At 59.1% G+C, this 21,147-nt stretch overlaps 1 protein-coding gene across 1 annotated transcript; it reads left to right on the top strand.

Annotated features, from left to right (window-relative positions):
* Nucleotides 1-511: 511 nt before the first annotated feature.
* Nucleotides 512-14,692, top strand: SYNE4 (spectrin repeat containing nuclear envelope family member 4). Its single transcript, XM_077840543.1, has 11 exons — nt 512-714; nt 1,277-1,427; nt 2,971-3,153; nt 4,470-4,607; nt 7,055-7,249; nt 8,492-8,774; nt 9,386-9,492; nt 10,856-10,934; nt 12,358-12,512; nt 13,326-13,387; nt 14,140-14,692. The coding sequence occupies exons 1-11, from the start codon at nt 587-589 to the stop codon at nt 14,345-14,347; spliced, it is 1,689 nt and encodes a 562-aa protein (XP_077696669.1). The 5' UTR covers nt 512-586; the 3' UTR covers nt 14,348-14,692.
* The last annotated feature ends 6,455 nt before the right edge of the window (nt 14,693-21,147 follow it).

The following is a 21,147-nucleotide window of genomic DNA, read 5'->3' as shown; positions in this document are numbered from 1 at the left end:
CAGTGTCCTCTGGCTACAGGCCCAATCTGCTCCCATGGGCCCTGGGGGGCAGAGAATAGTCACAGCGCAGTGAGCCCCAGCCACACCCCTGATCTGCTCCTAATGCCATCTCCATACTGCCTGGGGAGCATGGTGGGGGGAGAGGGGGGACAGATTTCAGACGAGTTTCCACCTATTTCGAAGCTCCTCCGTGCAGTGACACCCTTCTCTGCTCCCTTCGGGAATACCTCTGCCCCAGGGGCCTCCCAGCATGGCTGGAATTTACGAGAGCGGAGCGTTCTCCCCCGGGGGTGGTGGTGGCTGGATTTTCTCTGCACCTGTTGCCCTTAGGAGTTCCTGTCTCCCCAGCAGGGCCCCCCCACCCCGACCCCGGGTTCTGGGTGGCCCTGCTGTGCGGCTCTCCCAGCGCTAGCCGCAAGTGGCGGCCCTGTTATTCAGGTGAGATCCGTTTGTGCCCAGACAGGATTGGCCGGACCCGCTCCCAGGAGGGGCAGTCCTGCGCCCCCTGCCGATGCCCAGGCTTTGTCCAGATGCCCAGGCATCCCCGAGACGCCCGCGGGGATTGTGAAGCGAGGGGGAGCTGGAGATGCAGGGGGACAGCGTGGCCCAGAGCTTCGGTTCGGCTCTTCTGAAGCCTCGGATGCTCTCCGTGCGCCGGGGGGAGGCGGCGGCCGGCTGCAGCCTCCGCACAGCCTCCGTGGAGAAACGGATCAGGTGAGGCCGAGATCCAGGCTCTGGTATTTGGGGAGGGGGGAGACCCCGCCCAGTATCAGGGCAGAGGGGGGGTGTCGGCCTTTCTGGGTCCCACCACCTGCAAGATGCCCAGTGACCTTCCCAGAAGCCTTCGAGGAAGCAAAAGATTGTGGGGATTTGGGTGCTGGTGTTACTTGGTTTTTTTTTTTTTTGGTGGGGGGGGGGAGGTCATTTTGTGGGCAGCGGGAAAAAGAAAGGATGAAGGGAGCTGGGATGTGGGGGGAAGAGTGAGGGGGGGCTGGCGGGATGCAGTGGGGAGATAGGAGGGGGGACTGGGCTCTGGTGGAGTGGAGGGGGTGGGGGCTGGTGGGGGCGAGTCTATATTTTCTAGAGATGTCCCCCGCGGCTGTGCCAAGCTGCCAGGCCCTTGGCTTTCCCCGTCCCTGTCTCTGGTCCGTTCCAGTCGCTCTGTTGGCGCGGCAGGGGAGCAGGTGTCGCTGGCGTTCGTAACACGGGGGGGTGGCGACCGGGGGGGCGGCATGCCAGCGTGGGCGCTGTGAGGCTCCTCTCTGTCTCGCTGCAGGGCCGAGCAGGCCCGCCGGCTGCACGAGCGGGTCCTGGACTCCCTGTCCCGCTTCCAGGACTGGCTGCGGGGGGCAGAGCTGTGGGCCGCCTCCCCCGCTTCCTCCCAGGTGCCCTTCGCTGTGGCCAAGGAGGAGCTCAAAAAGTTCGAGGTGAGGATGGGGGTGGGGAGAGGGGCAGCGTGGCCCAGTGGATGGAGCATTAGACTGGGACTCAGGACACCAGGGTTCTATGCATAGCTCTGCCACCCTCCTGCTGAGTGGCTTTGGGCCAGTGCCCCACTCTGTGCCTCAGTTTCCCCTCCCACCTTTTGACTATTTAGACTTGGGGCAGGGACCATCTCTCACTGTGTGTCTGTGTGGCACCCAGCACAATGGATGGGGATGTAGGTGCTACCGTAATACACATAATAAGGCCCAACACAATTGGGGCCCCCCCATATCTGGAGGAAGATAGAGGTGCTACCGTAATATACGTAATAAGGCTCAGCTCAGTGGGGTCCCGATCCTGCATGGGGATGTCATGCTACCATAATATACATAATAAGGCCCAGCTGATGGGGCCCCAATTCTGGATGGGGATGTCGGTGCTACCGTAATATACATAGTAAAACAAGGAGTGATGGGGACGGTAGATGCTACTGTATTACACCTAATAAGGCTCCACTTAATGGGACCCCAAACTCCAACCGGGGTTATAGGCACTACTGTAATACACCTAATAAGGCTCACCATGATGGGGCCCCAAACCCCGATGGGGACTGTAGATGCTATCATAATACACCTAATAAGGCTCGGCACAATGGGGCCTAGATCCTGGATGGCGACCGGTAATGAACTACCGTAATGAACCTAATAGGGCTCAGCATGGGGACAGTAGATGGTAGTTTAGTATACCTATTAAATAATACCGGAAGAAACTGAATGATTTCTTCTGTGCACTGATGTTGGCACAGCCAAGGTAGGGCAGGGTTGGCAGGAAGTCTCTTGAAAGAGACCTCAGGGGAGACCCTCGGTAGCAGAGGAGTCTTTGAGTTGTGTTTATTGAAGTCCTTTTATTTCAAAGGTGGAAGCAAGAGCTGAATACACAGAAGATCAAACAAGGGGAACATTTATAACCCCCCAGTCCTTCCCCTTGGCAAGAGGCTAACGAGGTCTCCAGTTTCCATAGTCCTTCAAGGATCTCGGCTGCCTGTTGCAAACGTTTCATTTCATCTCATGTTTCTGCCCCCCTGAGCCGGGCCTTGGTTATTTCCATTTGACAGATAGGGAAACAGAGATAAAGTGACTTACAGCAGAGTTACATAGTGGGAGAACTGGGAACAGAACTCAGGAGTCCTGCCGCCAAGCCCTTTGCTCTAACCACTAGCCCCTACTCCTCTGCCAGAGCTGGGGACAGAACTCTGGGATGAGCTCTGCAGATCAGCACCGTGGGGGGCCTGTAACACATACTCACTAGAGAGTAACGACTGCAGTCTCTGAACACAGCACAGCTGCTCATGAATTGATCCTCACAGCCCCGTCCTGCCCCAAGAGAGGGGAGAATTATTCAAATTTAACAGATGGGGAAACTGAGGCACAGAGCGACACTGCGACGTCTATGGCAGGGGCCCAGCATCCAAGCTAGTCCTAGTCCAGGGCTACAACAACAAGGCTGCTCTTCCTCACCAGCGCTGGTGTCCCTTTCTCCCTCCAGGTGCTGGAAAGGCAGATCCAGGAGAAGTTGCACCATCTGGAGTCCTTAAACAGGCAGTACCGGCAGCTGGTTCAGGCCAACAGCATCAGTTTGCAGGGCCGGCTTAAGGCCGCGGTCCAGGAGAGCAATCAGCGCTGGGACAATCTCCAGAAACGAGCTGCTGCCATTCTCAAGAGACTGAAGGTACCAGCTGGTGGGTCCCTGGGAGGGAGGGTGGGCACTGGCATGGTGGGGAGGCAGCTCAAGGCACCATCTTTGTGCCCAGGAATTTGGGGTCGTTAACAGGCAAATAAATGTGCCCATGGTGTCTCCCCCACTAATAATATTTGGGTGGGGAGGGAGACAGGATGGGCGTATAAACCTGCCCCTTGTTACACTGGATATCCCTTACTCGGCAGGGAGACACGGACAGTGAAACGGTTCAGATCCTCAGTTGGTGTGAATTAGAGCAACACTGATTTACACAAGAGGGGGATCTGGCCCAGAAAGTGAAATTGATCAGGCCCAGATTCACGCCACTCGGCTGAGCAAAATGCAAAAGAAGTAATTCTTCCACTCTACTCCACGCTGATTAGGCCTCATCTGGAGGATTGTGTCCAGTTCTGGGCACCACATTTCAGGAAAGATGTGAACAAATTGGAGAAAGTCCAGAGAAGAGCAACAAAAATGATTAAAGGTCTAGAAAACATGAGCTATGAGGGAAGATTGAAAAAATTGAGTTTGTTTAGTCTGGAAAAGAGAAGACTGAAAGGGGACATGATAAGAATTTTCAAGTACATAAAAGGTTGTTACAAGGAAGAGGGAGAAAAATTGCTCTTAACCTCTGAGGACAGGACAAGAAGCAATGGGCTTAAATTGCAGCCAGGGAGGTTTAGGTTGGACATTAGAGAAAACTTCCTAACTGTTAGGGTGGTTAAGCACTGGATTGCCTAGGGAGGTTGTGGAATCTCCATCATTGGAGATTTTTAAGAGCAGGTTGGACAAACACCCATCGGGGATGGTCTAAATAATACTTAGTCCTGCCATGAGTGCAGGGGACGGAACTAGATGACCTCTCAAGGTCCCTTCCAGTCCTATGATTCTATGAAAAAGAGCAAAGTTTCAGAAACTCAGGGATACCACCCCAGCATCGGATTAATTAGTGTTATTATTGATTCACCATTTGTATCATGATAGCTCCTAGAAGCCACAGGCATGGACCAGTACCCTGTTGTGCCAGGTGGCGTACAAACACTGGACAAAAAGTCATTCTGCCCCCAAGAGATTCCTGTGCTTAGGACAAAAACAAAGAGGGGCGTCTAAAAATTACCAGCCGCTTCTGCAAGCGTGTCTGTCAAGAATTCAAAATCCTGGCCCTTTATTATAATCATTAATAACCCCTAGCGTCATTAGCGCTCAGCAGAAGGACACTGAAGTGTGAATTTTCTGATGTCCAACTTCCTGCTAAACCTGCTGGCTCTATTTGATTTTTGTTTGTTTGTTTGCTTCTCCCCCCTCAGTATTTTGTTGGCCAGCGGGAGGAGTTTGAGTGGGAGCGGGAGACCGTGCAGGTGTGGCTGACGGAGCTGGATCTGCGGCTCACCGATGTGGAACATTTCTCTGGGGGCAGCTCGCTCGAGAAAATGATGGAGCTGCAGGTAAAATGAGAGCGTCCTCTTGTGAAGGATTAGGGATCGCAGGGCATGTATACATCGTATTGGCCTCTTGCAACTCCCAGATGCATCCGTGCAATGCACACGTCTGTGCAGCCTCATCTCAGCATGACCTTGCACAATGTGCGAGGGGCACCGGTCTGCAGGGAGCAGGGTGAGGGCTGAATAGCGGCTGCGCTCCTCTTGGAGTTGGTGCTGCACTAGGGGGCGCTGTGCTGCGGGGCTCAGTAGGGGGTGCACTCCCTTTGGAGTTGGTGCTGACCCCTATGCCCCAGTGGGGCTCTGGGGGGCGCCTGCTGCAAGGAGCCAGGTGAGGGCTCAGTAGCAGGGTGCTCTCCTCTCTGAATCAGTGCTCACCCCAGTGTCCCAGGGCGGTGGATAAGCAGCTGCCACATCCCACCCCAGAGGTGGCTGCATTTCTGCACAGGGTGAAGCGATCCTTGCATATTCTTCCCCCCCATCCCCTCTGATGGGAAGCAGGGAGGGCTCAGAACTCATGAGCTATCAATTAATGTCTGTGATCTTTGAATGGGAAGAGCAGCGAGTGAGCAAAGTCCATCGTTCTGTGGCCAGCAGGCGGGTAGCACCGGCGAAGAGCACGAGCAGAGACGCCTGCGTACAGAGGCACACGCCTGATCATCTGTTGACATAGAAAACAGTAGTTCACCGAAGGGGAAATTTTATTTTTAGATAATGACGTACGGCCGAGCTGGTTTCGGGTGACACGTTTCACTTAACCTGTCAGGTGCTGAGATGTCACTACATCCAGAGAAACGGCGGCAAGCTCAGGGTTAAAACAATACACAGGCTCAGGAGGATAGCGTGGGTTTTTTTGCCGGGGAATCAGACCAGGCTAGTTCCAGCGCGGGAATATCTTCTCCCGGTGATGCTCTAGCATCTGCCTTTCAAGGATCTCCAAGCACCTTCATAAATTCAGCCCCCGAGGGATACGAGTCGATATCTTCCTCCGAGTTTTATAGATGGGGAAACTGAGGCACAGAGAAGGGAAGTGACTCTGCCAAAGTCTTACAGGGAGGCTAGCTAGGAATAGAACCCAGGAGTCCTGACTCCATGTTGCTTCCTTCAAACACAAGCTCAGACCTCCCCAAAGCTTGGCATCGTGTAGATCAGGGTAGGTTGGGTTGGTCTCACGTCTACTGGGAAGTGAATTCTTCTATCCCGTGTCATTTTTGTGCCTCCTCTCACTGTCTGCGCACGCACAGAGCAGGGCTCGTCCCCACCAGCAGGGGGCAGCAGACAGATGCCCCACCCCTGTGATCATAAACGTTACAAGTCCATAAGGGACAAGGCGGGTGGGTTTTCAGAGAGGAAACTGAAATATTTGCTGCGATCACCTGGATCAAAGCGCTGTGCAGGGATGGATAGCTGCAGGCTCCCTGTATAAAACACTAAGCTGGGGCCTGGGGCCTTCCACCTTGAGGTCATCCGTTCCCATCGGGCCGTGGTCAATAGGGATTGAAACTTGATGAGTGTTTCCCCTGGATGGGCCGTTTGCTGGCCTGTGTGAGATGAGTTTGCCAGGCCTCAGGCCAATGGAAAACTAGCTCTTCTTTTCTTCCAAGAATCCCTAGCTTTTTCCTCAGCAGATCTCAAAGCGCTTCCCAAAGGAGGCAGAATTGTTCTCCCCCTTTGACAGATGGGGAAACTGAGGCACAGTGTGGGGGAGGTGGCTTGCCCCAAGTCACCTAGCAGGCTACATCTCCCGAGTCCCACCCGAGTGATCTCAGTCAGCAGGCCGTATTCCACCCACCCCTTTATCCGTGTCTGTGTGGACTTTGTCCTTTGGTTGAAGGCACTGAGCAGTATTAAAATATCCCAGGGCTGATTAGTCTCCCGAATCCCGCCCCTCGCCTCCCGCTCTGTGCACTGGGGTCAGGAGGGAACAGGTGTTGATGTGTATTACTAGAACTCTGCTTGCTCAAACCAGCCAGCCTCTGCCCGGAAGCCTGTGGGGACGCCAGATTGATACCGAGATTAGCTTATTGCTTCCAGTTCGCGATCGCACCTGTCCCTGGGCACGTAATAAACCCAGTGGCTGAGCAGCTGCAGCCCTGTGACCTTGGGCGCCGAGCCGCTCTGTTCTGGCAAGCTCAGCAGGGTCAGGAACTGGACGGGCAACCATCCCCCCGTAGGTGTTGGGATCGGCCATTTATTTGGCCTTGCCCTCCTCTCTGGGGCAGCATTGAGACGGTGGCACGAGGGGGCGCTGTGCTGCAGGGAGCAGGGTGGGGCTCAATCGGGGGTGCTCTCCAGTGCAAACCCCAGTGCCCCAGCATGGCCATAGGGGGCGCTGCGCTGCTGGGTAAGTTATAAATCGGAGACCATGCCTGCTAAGATTCCCCGGGGCAGTTTGCAGGGAGCAAGGAGGGTCTAGCCCCATTGTCTCGGCTAATGTCTCCCCTCTGTCCCAGGAGTTCCAGGAGGCCGTGCAGTCCAACGCGGAGCGGCTCGACTGGCTGCTGGTGTCCGGCGAGCGGCTGATCCAGAGGAGCGAGCCGCAGGACGCCGAGATCCTGGAGGAGGAGCTGCAGGAGTTGAGCTGCTACTGCCAGGAGGTCTTCTGGCGGGTGTCCCGTTTCCGCCGCCGGCTGGTCAGCATGAGGCTGGTACGCGTGGGGCAGAGCCCGCGCCATGGGGCACTGCGGCTCAACCGTCACCGGGCCCCTGGGCGACCTTGTGCTGCAGTCCCAGCAAATCTCTCCGGCTGCGCAGGGCCAGCCCTGCCCAGACTATGGATGTGAGATTTACCAGGAAAATCCTCGGGGCCACAGGACCCCCAGGGTGGGGGATTCATTGTGGGGTAGTGCTCCCTTCTGTCAGTGCTGACTGTAATGCCCCCCGGTGGCACTAGGGGGCGCTCTTCTGCAAAGAGGGGTGGGGGCACAGAATGAGGCGTGCTCCTCTTGCAGTCCGTGCTGGCACCAGGGGGCGCTGTGCGCAGGGAGTGGGGTGGGGGATCAGTAGGGGGCGCTGTCCCCATGCATTCAGTGCTGACCCCAGTGCCCCAGGGTGGCACCGGGGGGGATCTGTGATGCGGGGCGGGGGGGCACAAAGGGGAGTATGCGCCAGTCTAAGTCAGCTGATTCCAGCTGGCATGCTGCAAGAAGCAGAGCGGGGGCTCAGTGAGGGGGGCGCTCGCCAGACCCCAAGGCCCAGGTTTGGTGGCAGGGGCTGCATTGGTTGTGCTGGTGAGGGGAGAGGTCCAGGCACCGGGTGCTCATTGTGGTGTTTTTCTGGCAAGAGCTGGGCTACGAAACGCCTGGCTCGTGGCCACATTTCCTTGTGAACCGTTGCATTTTTACCTTCTTAGTCCGTCCCCTCCCCCCCACGTTTTCAGCTGGTTCAGGTATTCTTCTCGTCTGCTCCTCAGCTGTTGTGAAACATTGCTCTGCAGCTGTTGTTTGGCTGCCGCGCCCCACCCCAGAGGTGGCTGCATCTCAGCACTGGGTGAGGCAGCTCTGTGTAAACAGCTGCCACATCCCGTCCCGAAGGTGACGGCGTCTCAGCCCTGGGGGAGGGCTCTCTGGATAAACAACTGCAGCTGTAGCCACAGAGCTAGATGAGGTGATCTCTGGGAATCAGTTTCCAAAGTGTTTGGGGATTGTCAGGCGAGATATTATAATTTACAAGCTTGTGTGTGCTTCACTCCCCTCTGCAGTTAGAATAAAAATGGCTTGAATGTGTGTCACAGCCCCTCTACTGCCAACAATGACTGGGGATTCTCCTTTAGCTCAGGTGTATTGGAATTGCCCCCTGCAGGATCCATTGCAGGAGGGTTAGTTAAAGGCTACTGAAGGCCTAGGGAGCCGCTGTCTCTTTCCTGCTGACCCTCCCTGCTCACCCACCAGGTCTTTGAGGACGAGTGGCTGTCGGACCGAGAGACCGACGTGGAGTCTGACTGCTTCACAGATGCATCACTGAAGCCTGAGGTGGAGGGAGAAGCCAGGGGGCCCCATCCCGCTGCTTGGATCTACCAGTCCACCCCGCACAAGGCTCTCTGCTGCCGGCGCTGCCATCCGTTCGGGGCTGCCTGGAGGGGCAGCCTGGACCTGGAGTGGGACCCCTCGGTGGACGTGGGTGGGTCCACGTCTCATGACGAAGAGGGTTCATCTTACTGCAGCGCCATCACGGGTACGGGCTGCAGTAGGTCGCAGGCTCTGGCTGCCCTGAATTGCAGTGGTGGGGAGAGAAGTCCTTAAAGGGGCAGAGCCCCCCCCAAACTGCCCCCGCTGATGAGTAGGAGGTGGCTTCTCGCCCCCCTCCCAGAGCTGGGGATGGAACCCAGGAGTCCTGACTCCCAGCCCCCCCCCAGCTCTAACCACTAGACTCCCCTCCCCTCCCAGAGCTGGGGATAGAACCCAGGAGTCCAGACTGCCCCCACACTCCCCAGCTCTAACCCACTAGACAACACCTCTCTCCATAAAGATTCCTCCCCCCCCAGCCCCCGCCACATATGGCAGGGGTGGGCCACCCTGAAAGGGACTGACCCCCCACCCCCAACAATGACCCAGCTGCCACCTCCCTGCTGGGGCTTAGCTGTAAGGGCAGCAGCTCCTGGCCCTGGAGATGGGTTGGGGGTGCACAGACCTGCCCACCCCCCTTGCCTTAAAGGGGCAATCCCTTAAAGGGGGCAGCCGAGCTGGGCCAGCCCAACATTGCTGCAGCAGTTCCTAGGGGGCATGGAGGACATGGCGGATCTTTTAAAGGGGCCGATACCACCCTCCACCGTTCCCTCTCTCCAGGTGTGGGCCAGTGGGAGGAGTCGGGTTGGAGGTGCAGCTGCCAGCCGGATGCGCCCGCCAGCTGGCCGGCCGGATGCGGGAGAGGCGCCGGCCACGAGGACCTGAATGTAGGTAGCTGTCATAGTCCATCCCAGAGGGCTGAGCTTGATACAGGGGTCACTGGGTGACACGTACCAGAGGTCTGCTGGCCCCTGCTGGCCTTAAACCTAAAAGTACCAGCGGGGGCTTCCTGGGACTCCTCTGTAAACGGCTGGGGGTGGTGGTGGTTTCGGGTGTGTTGAAACTGACTCCTTCGGGGAGCATCGAAGCGAAGTCCTGGAAGGGGTTTTACGCAGCAGTGGCCCGGGGTGAGGGGTGGACAGCAGAAGTTGGGGGGCCCAGTCCCAGGTCACAGGGCCACCCCACCCAGCTCCAGTCAGGGGCCAGCTGCGGAGGAGGGGGGGAATGCTTCCCCCACAGCTCCCCTGCTGAGTTCAGGTTCAAAAAGGGGGTGGGGAGAGGCATGGACCCCCATGTTTAAAAAGTGTATGTGGGGGACAGTCCCCTTTGGTCCCCCCAGTCGCTGGTACCTCTGTGGTGGCCCGGGGGTCTGATTGATTTCCGGGACCAATTCTCAGCCCTTAGGCTTGTGTTTCCTCCCTCCCCACGTAGGATCCGTCCGTGTCACGTAAGCCCCTCTCCGCGTTTCATTATCTGCTTTACAGCAGCAGCTCCCGGAGTGAAATTCCGGGCCCTGTCATGCCAGTAACTGAGATCAGGGCCCCGTGGCTCCAGGTGCTGCCCAGACACCGTAACTAAGATCAGGGCACCAGACCAGCCGTGCCTCCGAGAACTCACAGGCAGAGTGGGACTCTCTCTGTTTGAGGGGTGGGGAAACTGAGGCCCGGCGAGATGAAGTGGCTGGCGCAGGGTCTCACACAGCTGGGACTTGAACGCCGGTTTCCTGAGTCCCAGCCTAGCACCTTAACAGCAAGGCTGCTGCAGCCTTGGTCTAGCCCTAAACCAGCCGTAGCCTCATCAGTAGCAAGGTGAGCTTCCCTTGCCTAACACGATCCCCTGCTGCTTATGGGCTTCACTGGGAATCAGAGACAAGGTGATTCCCTCTTGTATTTGTAAGAGGGAGTGGGGTCCAGTGGTTAGAGCAGGGGGCTGGGAGCCAGGATACCTGGGTTCTATCCCAAGCTCTGGGAGGGAAGTGGGGTCTAGTGGTTAGAGTAGGAGGCAGTGGGGCTCAGGACTCCTGGGTTCTGTTCCAAGCTCTGGGCGGGGAAGGTGTTTACAGACACGTGCAGGGGGCGGGGAGGTACTGGGACTCCTGGGTCCTGTTCCCAGTTCTAACCCTGATTCACTGCGTGATCTGTGGTTGTGTCCCTCCGTTCCCTGTAACCCAAGAATGAGACTAACCCTGTCTCCTGGGGAGGAGCTGTGGCTATTATTAACAGGCCATTCCCTTTGGGGGGCTGGACGCAGGCGCAGCTGGGCTCCCAGGACAGGCCTTGTCTCTCCCTGGCGACCAGAAGGAAGGTGGAAATTGCCTGGGGCAGTTCTGGTAAGTAACTCGGTTCCTGGCCCGTCACAGTCCAGTCCAGCTGACCACTGCCTACCCGCTACCAAGAGAGCCCCTCGGTAGCTCGCACTCGCTAATGAGGGGCGACTTGTGGGGTCATAAGAAAAGATGCGGGGACTGGTTCCCTCGATAATTGTCCTGTTCTGTTCATTCCCTCTGGGGCACCTGGCACTGGCTGCTGTCTAGATGGGCTAGAGTTGTGTGTTTGCCACCGGGGTCCTGTCGTGGTTTTGGTTTTTGCAACACGAACGAGTTGGCAAAACCGTCCCCGGTTTGCAAAATGTGCCGAATCTGCGTTTGTCACCGAAAACTGAAACACTTCTCCCAGCTCTAGTCCCAACTCCTCTGAATAGACTTCCCCCAGTCTGGCTGGAAACCGACCGGAGGGAGCCGGGTGATTCATAGAGCCTAAGGCCAGAAGGGGCCATTCGGATCAGCCAGGCTGCAGCCAGCCCAGATCTGGTGGTTGAGCTAGAGGATCTGATCTCCATGGAGAGCGATGCAGAATCCACCGTGCCTCCTATGGGGCTGCTCCAATGGTTAATTCTTAATTTATTCAGCTTCCTGTCCCAGCAGCTTGATCTCACTCTATCTTTCTGTGCTCCTATAAAAGTGTCTTCTACGATCAGATCTCTCCTTCCCGCGTAGGTACTTACGGTGAAAGGTACTTTATGCACCAGGGCAGGGCTTTGGCCCTTTATGGGCTTGAATGTGGCCTTTGGTTGTCTGTAGCCCCGGGGCTATGGCTGTGCCGTGGAGCGAGTTGTGAGGTCTTAGTGCCTTTCAGTGCAGGACGGGTTTCTGCAGCATAAAACACCCAGGCTCAGGACTGGCGGAAGGTCCTGTGTGACCAGCCCCCGAGATCTATTTCTCAGCCGCTGCTCTGGAAAGACTCCCCTTTCGGGGATGAGCTCGGTGTTCTGGGCCCCTCTGCTGGGTGGGGGGGGACACTGGACTCCCCAGGAACTGGACTGAGACCTGACAAACTCATTTCACAGCAGGGAGACCACCCACCAGCCATGAGCTGGCAGCATGTACTGAGGTGGGATGGTATCAAACCAGCACCCTGAAGACAAAGGGCTGCATAGGCCACGCCACCGGCTCTGCAGCCCCCCATTATTAACTCCTTTGAGCTACCTGCTGATGCCCCCCCCGCATTACTAAGCCAAGTGCCTCACAACCCTCCTGTAAGGCTGGTATCCCCATTGCACAGAAGGGGAAACTGAGGCACAGAGCGGCTAAGTGATTTGTCCAAGGAGCTCGTAGCAAAGCAAGGATTTGAGCCCAGCCCTGCTCTCTCCCAGGTTGGTATCCGAATAACCAGGTCATCCTTCCTCCCCTGGGCTGGTGTCTCTCTTGTAGCCCTGCCCCTGGCAGTCACGCCTGCGCCATCCTCTCCTCTTAGGGAATGGCCCTCGGCAGGGCAGCTGGCATCCCCAGGGCCTGGCACTGGGGGACGAGGCCTGCCGCCAGACAGAGATGGTGGGCTTTGACCCCGAGCGGATTGAAAGCTGGCTGGGCCAGACCTGCGTGGAGCAGGGCAAGCCGGAAGTGATGCAGGTGAGCACGGTTACACCCAGGAGGGGGCAGGGAGGTACCCCAGCCTACCGACACCCCCACATCCCCAGTGCCTACAGGGCTTAGATCTCTCCTGGCCCCAAGCTCCATGCAGCTTTCCCTTCCGTGCTGGGGATGGCAGTGCTGATCTGGGGGTCAGCCCCGTGACCTCTGCAGGGATGGGGCACCCTAGGGGGAGCTGATGCAAGTGGGATTTGGGCTGGGGCGGAGGTCCTCCCCTCTGGTCTCGCCCCTGCCCCTTTCTATCCACCCCCACCCGCAGGCCTCAGAGCGATGGGGCTGCCCACCAGTTTCCCCTCCCCAAGCAGCAAGGCCAAGCGTGGGTGAGCTCAGCTGGGGTGCCTTGTGCTGGGGTGGTGTCAGATTCCCCAAGCTAAGCAGGGACGTGCCTGGCCACTCGGAGGAGGGGAGGCCCCCTTGTACTGCGGATCGTTAGAAAGAGCGATGCCCGCCCAGTGCATGAACCAAGCATGGGGCTAGACATAACTCCCCTCCCTGGTGCTGGGGTAGGACCCAGGAGTCCTGACTCCCAACCCCCCGCTGCTCTAGCCCACTAGATCCTCTCCCTCCCAGAGCTGGGGATAGAGCCCCCGAGTCCTGGCTCCCAGCCCCCTGCTCTAACCACTAGACAGCACCTCTCCCGCTGTAAAGTTTCCTTCTTCCCACGCGAGTTAAGGAAGAAGGCCCCATGTGTACCTTGGATGCCCTGGCCATGCAGAGCCCATAGCTCAAGGGGGTGTTGGGCCCCATCCAGCCCTAGCTAACGGCCCCCCCTCTCCATCCTTCCTTCTGCAGCCCTGGGAGAGGAATCAGGCCGGTCCCGGCTCTGAGGACGTGGCAGTCGTCATTGAGAAGGGGTAGGAGGCTGCAGCTTTGAGCCACGGTGGGAGCGGGGCAGGAATGACACACAGATGTCCTTTGCCCCGACCTCCCCCAACTGACCCCCAGGCCTGGCATCTCCCCACCTCCCAGCCCTGCCTTGCCACACCTGCTTTCCTGGGAGTGGGGTGGGTTAGCATGTTGCACCAGTGCCCCCAGCCATCTGTCCCAGGTCACCACCCCATGGGTCCTTGCCCACCTGCAAAGGGTTACGGAGAGCAAGAGCAGATGTGCCCAAGGGGTGCCTGGAGCAGTCTGAGCACAGCCCGGTTGTGGCGGGGTTGTCCGGTCGGCCTGGGCACATGAGGCCGAGACGTGAGGGGCAGGGGTGGTGCTGGGTGTGGACCTCCCAGTGGGCTAGCCATAAAGCCAGCCCAGCCTTTCTAGCGCCCCCTCTCCTTGTCTCTAACTAACCACCCGTCCTTTCCAGCCCCAGCCAGACCTGCCCCTTTCCCACGCCCTGGAGCAAAGGTCTCCATACTCACTTCTGTCTGAAACAGCCACCAGGCTCCCTCCCCGCTCCACTGGCTTTGGTGGTCACCCCTCGGGAGGGGGCTTTGGTCCCCCAGCCAGGGGACAGAGCAGCGCAGAGAAAGGGAGGCAGGGAGAGGCGAGTCCCATGGGAGCAGCTCGCAGGGAGGGGGGTTGAGCTGCTGCGGGCCTCTTCCCTGACTGTTCTTTCCCCCCACACCTGTGCCAACTCCAACCCTGGCATCTCTCGTGCCTCCAGGCCTATGTCGCAGCCCTCGGCTTTCCCAGATCGACCTCGCCTGGGCCCCAGGATCCTGGCCAGAATGAAGAGGCTGCTGCTCTCTGCGGCTGGGCTGCTCCTGCTCCTCCTGGCCAGCACCTCCTTTCTCTCCCTTGCTGAAACCCCCTGTTACAGCCGCTCCTTCCATTTCATGCTGAAGTACGTCAACGGGCCACCTCCTACGTAGGCGTGGTGGGAAAATGCCACCGAGAGCCCACGGTTTCCCCAGTGGCTGGGGCAGCTCCAAGCGGGGAGGGGTCACTTCCCACCATTCAGTGCTACCCTGGGGTGGATTTTCCTTGGGCATCCGCTGTGCCACCCGCTTCGGAGGAAGGTCCCAACCTCCCGACGTGCCCAGGTACGCAAGGAGCCTGCCCGTGAAGGAAACACCTTTTGGATCCTTCCGGGGCCTTTGGAAGAAGCTCAGCGGTACCGCCGGAGCTGACCCGCACAAACCCAGAAGCTTATGGCTGGAAGGAACCTCAAGAAATCAGCTGGTCCCACCACTGCACCGATCAAGGACCGAGGGTGACCAGACAGCAAATGTGAAAAATTGGGATGGGAGGGGGGGGTGGTAGGAGCCTCTATAAGAAAGAGACCTAAAAATTATGATTGTCCCTATAAAATTGGGACATCTGGTCATCTTACAAGGACCCCTTGTGTTCATTGTCCTTGGCAGGTCCACTGCTCCCCAGGGAATGGGGCTGGTTGGAAAATTCTCCTGTTCTCTGACAGCAAATCAGGACTCAACCCCCCACAACATGCCCCCAGGCCCACCCAGAGCTGAGTCTCTGTAAATGCCAAGTTTAAGTAAATGTGTTGAAGTGAATTTATTCCTGTGCCATAGAAATGGTTTGCTGGGACCTCAGACCTTTGGTCGCTGCCCGTCCACCATAAATGGGGGCCCACCTAAATTTTCATGCCTGGCTATGCCTCTGGGGAAGGCGTTGTAACTGGTACCGTTGGATCCATGCGGGAGGACGAGTGGATGTGTTAATTGGTGCCATGCTAGTCACCCACCATTGGGCCATGGGTACCATTGGAGCTCTGCAGCCAGGGACCAGGGCACCCTGGTGCCAGGTGCTGTACAGACACAGAACAAAAAGCCACCCCCTGCCACAAAGAGTTGGTAGTCAAACCATGCCCATGTCCCACGTCTTTATGGGGCCCTGATCCTTCCACAGTGGGGCAGATGCTGGTAGAAAGGATGGCCCAGGGGTGAGGATGCTGTTCTTGGACTTTGCAGACAGGGGCATGTGAGTCATTTAGCTTCACTGTGCCTCAGTTTCCTCTCTGTGCAGTTGTGAGGCTAACTGCATTAGCGGGTGGGAGGTGGTCAGATATTGCAGGGAGGGGGGCTGTGCGAGTCCTTTGGTAGACAGACAGCACTTGTTTTAGCGAGGTGGGGGGCGTGCTATGAAGACAGGCCTTGTGCCTTCCAGAAACACTCACGCTTCCCTGGGTTGGTGCAGCTTCTCCCTTGCCTCGTTGTGGGTCTCTTTCTGGGTGCTCCCTGCCTGCTGGACGCAGCCACCCCCTTGTGCCTAGCTCATGCCATGCTCCCGCTCTGCCCCCCATGGGCCCTGGGGGGCAGAAACAGCCACTGCACAGTGTGGCCTATACTGCACCACCGATGGGTGGGGTCTGGGAGCACAGCCTGGGTAGGCGCCCTAGATGGCAGGGAGTCTCCGGGGGGGGGGGTCCTTTCCACCCTGTTTAAGGCCCCTGTGCCCTGCCAGGGGGGCACAGAGAGAGGGATCTGTGTCTGAAAAGGGAATCGGCCTCTGTCTTTATGGGCCCATCCTCCGGGAGCTGGGCTATAGCCCACATTTACATGGCTAACAAGAGCCTCCACAGTAGAAATACGCACCTGGGAAACAAACCCTCCTGTGTCAGGGTGTGAATCAACCTCTACCTGACCCGGGTCAGGAACAGACCTGCCCAGGGGGCTGGTTATTCCACCCCTGCCCCCCTGGGGGAGTCCTTCTGCCTTCCTGTGATGCAGCAGGTGCCCTCTGCCACCGGAGATGGGAAGCTGGGTGCCAGGGGAAAATCCTGGTTTCTGGGGGTTTTCTCAGCTCTTGCCAGGGGAGGGTGGTTTCCGGAGAGCTGAGAGCCAGGGCTGGGTCTGGGTGCCTGTTGCTGCCTTTATGGGCTGAGTGCAGGGCCGGCCTAATGCATCCCTGGGCCTGAGGTGACCGTTGTGTGGGGGTGGGGGTGGGGGGGGGGTGTTGCAGGGCCACTCAATTTCTCCTTGCCGGCAGCTCTTTCTCATCATGACCCCAGTGAGGAGAGGAGGCAAGGGGGAATCAGGATGCCTGGGCGCCTTTCCTGGCTAGCTCAGCCACTGATTTGCCAGGTGGGCAAATGGTGCCTCAGTTTCCCCATGTGTAAGATTGTGGGGAGGTGATAAGAGTGACCTAAGGGAGGCCAAGGCGTTTAATTCATTGAGTTGGGAGCTCCACTTCCACCCTGGAGCGGGGGTTAGAACCCAGGAGTCCTGACTCTTAGCCCCTGCCCCCCCACCATTCTAACCACTAGCCCCCCATGCCCCTCCCAGAGCCAGGGAGTGGACCCAGGCATCCTGCTCTGACTCCTCTGCTCTATTAGCCATAGCACCCAGGGGTCCTGAGCCCCAGTCGTTTCCCCCTCCCCCCCAGCTGTAACCATTACTTCAGCCTGCCCCAAGCACCTGATCTGGGTCCTCAATGCTCCGGGGCTGGGAGCATCCCCCAGCCCCTGCCACATAGCGAGGCCTATGCTGCCCCCCCCCCCCCGACAGGTTGCCATGGGAACACTGGGGGGGTGGGGCGCTTGGCAAAGTGTGTGTGTGTGTGTGGGGGGGGCAGGACCGGAATAAAGCACAGTGTGGGGGTGGCTGGCTTGGGGGGGGGGGCAGGGGCAGGTGTGGGGGGGGGGCAGGGGCATCCGCCCAGGTGAGGGGGGGAGCAGCTGGCTGGTTCCCAGGGCACCAGGCTGGCACAGTCCAGGTTGGATTAGAGGGATGAGCTGGCGCTGACTTGGCTGGGGAAATGGAGGCAGGTCCGGATGGACCCCCAGCCCCGGGTCATTTCCCCCCCCCCCCCACGGGCCAATCCAGGCTGGTCCTGATCCCCATTCCCCCCACCCCTGTTTTGCAGTCGTAGGCAGGCTACGGGGGACTTTGCACCCAGTTGGCAGCTCAGTGATTTATGGGGACGGGCTGCGGGGGGGTGGAGGGTCCCTCTGCAGAAGACAGACCCCGCTTGGCGTAACTGGGGTCAGCGTGGCAGGGGCTGGGCCCTGTGCTAAGATGTGCGCAGCCCCATGGGACGCTACGTCCCAGGGGTTAGGAAAGCAGGAGCTGGGGGCACCTGGGATCTATTTCTAACTCTGGGGGGGCAGGGCTAGCGATTAGTGTGGGGCTGGCTGGCAGCCAGGACTCCTGGGTTTTATCCCCAGCTCCGGGGATGAGAATAGGGTCTAGTGTCTGGGGGAGACGGGGGTGGGGTCTGGGAAAGACTGGCTAGGTCAGGACTCCTGGGTTCTCTATCCAACTCCATGTCGCTTTTTCACAGCTTGGCAGGGACAGGGGATCGTGCCCGGGGTTAAAGGGGAGATGTGAGTAAATCAAGACTGAGCTAGGAATTAGTCTGGTTCCTTCTGGCCTTGGCATCTACAAATCGATCCAGGGCTAAGTGCCACTGGTCCAACTCACTCGGTTTCTGGTTTCCCCAGCTGCTGTAGAAGTCACCCCCTCCCAGGCAGCTCGGCCCCCCCAATCCGCCACAGCCCTGCTGCTTGCCCAGCCGAGGACACCAGCCCCAGTGGCCTTCAACTGCCCCGGTGGGGGGCCAGCCCTTCACCTCCGCTGGATTTGAAGCCCCTCTCACTGGGACCCGGGCCAGAATGTGCATACAAACGCTGACGTGCCCTCTGGATCCCAAGGGGGGAGGGGGCTGAAATGGACGTGGGGAGCCAGGGGGTGGGGGGACGACGTCCCAGCCCAGCCCGCGACGGCATCACCCCCATGCCCCTGGCTCATGGATCGGGGCTCCCGGCGGAGCCCGGGGGCAAACACCCTTCAGAACGGGCCTTCCTGAGGCGGAAGATCCGGATGCTGCAGAAGGGGAAGACGGGCTGGGAGCCTGGCACCGCCCGGAGCTGTCTCTGCCTGGAAGCCAACCACGAGAGTCCCAGCCAGGCCGTGAGGCACCCGGCAGGACTCCGGGCTCCTCCCTGCTCAGAAAACTGCTCTGTTTCAAGGCATCGCCTCCAGGGAAGAAGGGCGCCGGCCCCAGGCCCCTCGCTACCCTCAGCGGAAGCGTGGAGCCCTTTGCCGAGTCTCCCCTGAGATGGCGGCAGAGGCCTGACTCCCCGAGCCCAGGCGAGACAGGCTCCAACCCCGGGGGCTCCTGGGCTCTCCGAGGCCTGATCGCTGCCAGGGCAAAGAGGGGAGCAGGGCCAGGCGGGGGCCAGATGCCAGTGCCCGAGGCAACACCAGGGGCAGAGAGGGATGGAGGAGACGCTGAGAAGCAAAGGGACCCCGGGGAGCTTGTGGTCCCCACATGCAACACCCCCGTCCCAGAGGCAGGAGGCTGCAGCGCGGCCTCATTGGGCGCAGAGATGGAGAGAAATGCCGGAGCCCGGGGGCAGCCCGGAGGCTGTGGGGTGCTGCATGGAGGGCTGGGGGCCCAGGGAGGGGAAGGGCCAGGCCCCCTGCCTGCTCCCAGGCAGGGAAAAGAGGGGCAGACGGAGTCGGCTGCAGGGAATCCAGGTTGGGGGAGTGCAAGGGAGCAGGGGCTCCAGCCCAGGCAGGCAGGGCGTCTGTGGGGGGGGCAGCTGCTTGCGTGGAGGGCAACGCCCCCAAGCAGCAGCTGGAGAAAGGGGCCACGACACTCACCCCGGGCACATTGGCCACCCCGGCTGCTGCCGGGCCACCCCTGACCCCGCCTCACAGGGAGCTCAGTGGACACAGGGCCCAGCCCCCTGCTCCGGCCTGGGGAGATTCCCGCTCCAGCAGAGATGGGAGCTCTGCCCCACACCAGTCCCCAGCTGGACACCCCGGGCATGACACGCTGGCACCACTGGGCGCCAGGAATCGCGACACCCCCTGTGCTCTGCAGGCCTATCCTCTGGAGCCGCCCGCAGGAGGACACGCCAGCCCGGCGCCTGCCGGCTCAGCACGGTGCCACGGAGCGCAGGATGGGCCTGCCCCACCCACCTCCTTGGCACTGACTCCCACCCAGGCAGGCACCATGGACTGGGCAGAGGCTGCAGGAGGAAGTGGCGTGGCCCACGCAGCTGGTAAGGGTGGCGTGTGCCAGCCAAGTGTGGGGGCGTGGCTGTGCTCCCCTGGTGCCAGGTGGCAGCAAGCCGGCCTGGGGGTCAGCGCCAGGGACCCCGAGGGGCAGGAGAAGCAACTGTTGTATGGGGCAGCGGCCGAGATGCCGCAGGCAGGCAGCGAAGGGAGCCCGGAGGACACGGAAGGGCTCCATTGCTCATGAAGGAGGGGGGCTTGACCAGGCCCCTGGGACCCCCGGTGTCTGGTTGTTGAGCTTCTGCACTAATTACTGCTAATAAAACACCTTCCTGCTGCAGGAGCTCTGGTGTGTCCTTGCAGCAGGGACAGCTCTAGGGGCCGACCACCCAGGCCCAGCCCAGTCGACATCCTTTGGAGACGGAATTGGACCTTGGTCATGGGATGGAGTCAGTATTATTACAGACGGGGAAACTGAGGCACAGGGTGGGACTGTGACTTGCCCCAAGTCATGCAGCAAGGCAGTGGCAGAGCAGGGATTGAACCCCAATCTCCTGCATCCCAGTCCAGTACACTAGATACTAGCTAGGAATAGAACCCAGGAGCCCTGACTCTCAGCCTAATCCTGCTCTAACCACTAGACACTACTCTCCTCCCAGAGCTGGGGATAGAACCCAGGAGTCCTGGCTCCCAGCCTTGCTTTGCCTTCCCGAGCCAGGAACAGAACCCCGCGCCCAGCTGCGTTTCCTATTGCTAAGCTCCCCTGGTCTATTAGCGATCAGCACAGAAACCAGTGTTGAGGGGGTGCGGGGAGAAGGGAAAATCACAGCTCGTAAGCAGGGTCACAGGGAACAAAATCTTTGCTCTGTTCCTCCACAGGGCACCCTCCACCCCCCGACAGCCACGTGCCTCTCTCTTCACCCATCTCTCAAATGGAATTGGTCACATTCAGAACATGGCGCAACCCCGCTAATGAACCCGGGGCCATTCCCAGCGAACAAATCAAACCCAACGAGCAGCGGGTAGGGAGCTTGATTCACAGCAGAGATGCAGGCAGGGCTGCAGTGGCTAAGCGGAGAGATGGATTTAGTTAAAATCTTCCTCCCGCTGCTGCTTTCTGGGTCTCGCAGAGACACCAGCTCTGGGACGTGAGACCAGCTCTGCCTCACAGCATGGATCCCGCGATTAGCCTGTGGAACTCCTTGCCACTGACGTTCAAAGCAGACTGGGCTCGTATACAGATAACAAGACCAGCCAGAGCTAGTGTGATGACTGAGAAATAACTGACACAGAAACGCTCATGCGCCAGGGAACGAACCAGTCTCTAAGCAACACCCTCAGCAGCTGGCTTGAGCTCAATAGGGGACAGGCACCTAAATCTCCTCTGCATCAGTGAGCTCAATGGGGGACAGGCACCTAAATTGCCCTGGGGATCTGGGCCCAGGCCAGCTCTGCTCCCCCCTGCCAGCTAGCTGGGCCCCTCATGGGGCACTGGGGTAGGGCATGGCAGGTTTGGCTGGGCACAGCTGAAGTAGCTACAGCTGCTGCCCCAGGGATTAAGAACGGTGGAGAGTTGAGGCCTGGATGGGGGGAGCTGCTGCCCCCACCCCTGGATTCTCCCCCTCCACCCCCACCTCCTGCTGTAATCTTTCCCCTTGTCAAATAACTCCATGCCCATCCCCCGGGCTCCGAGCCGGCCCCGCTGCGCCAGGCGCTGTACAAACCTACGGAGCTGGCCCACGAAGCAA

This window comes from Eretmochelys imbricata, chromosome 23, assembly GCF_965152235.1.
Source record: "Eretmochelys imbricata isolate rEreImb1 chromosome 23, rEreImb1.hap1, whole genome shotgun sequence".
Taxonomy (NCBI): Eukaryota; Metazoa; Chordata; order Testudines; family Cheloniidae; genus Eretmochelys; species Eretmochelys imbricata.
The sequence above is the reverse complement of the archived record's forward strand: the minus strand, read 5'-3'. Positions and strand labels throughout refer to the sequence as shown.

What these genes read in the sequence shown, in the direction of transcription:
- SYNE4 (XM_077840543.1), top strand. Translation starts at nt 587, where the DNA reads ATGCAGGGGGACAGCGTGGCCCAGAGCTTCGGTTCGGCTCTTCTGAAG. An exon ending in CCATTCTCAAGAGACTGAAG is followed by an intron (nt 3,154 to 4,469) that starts GTACCAGCTGGT and finishes CTCCCCCCTCAG; the next exon opens with TATTTTGTTGGCCAGCGGGA. An exon ending in AATTGCCTGGGGCAGTTCTG is followed by an intron (nt 10,935 to 12,357) that starts GTAAGTAACTCG and finishes CTCTCCTCTTAG; the next exon opens with GGAATGGCCCTCGGCAGGGC.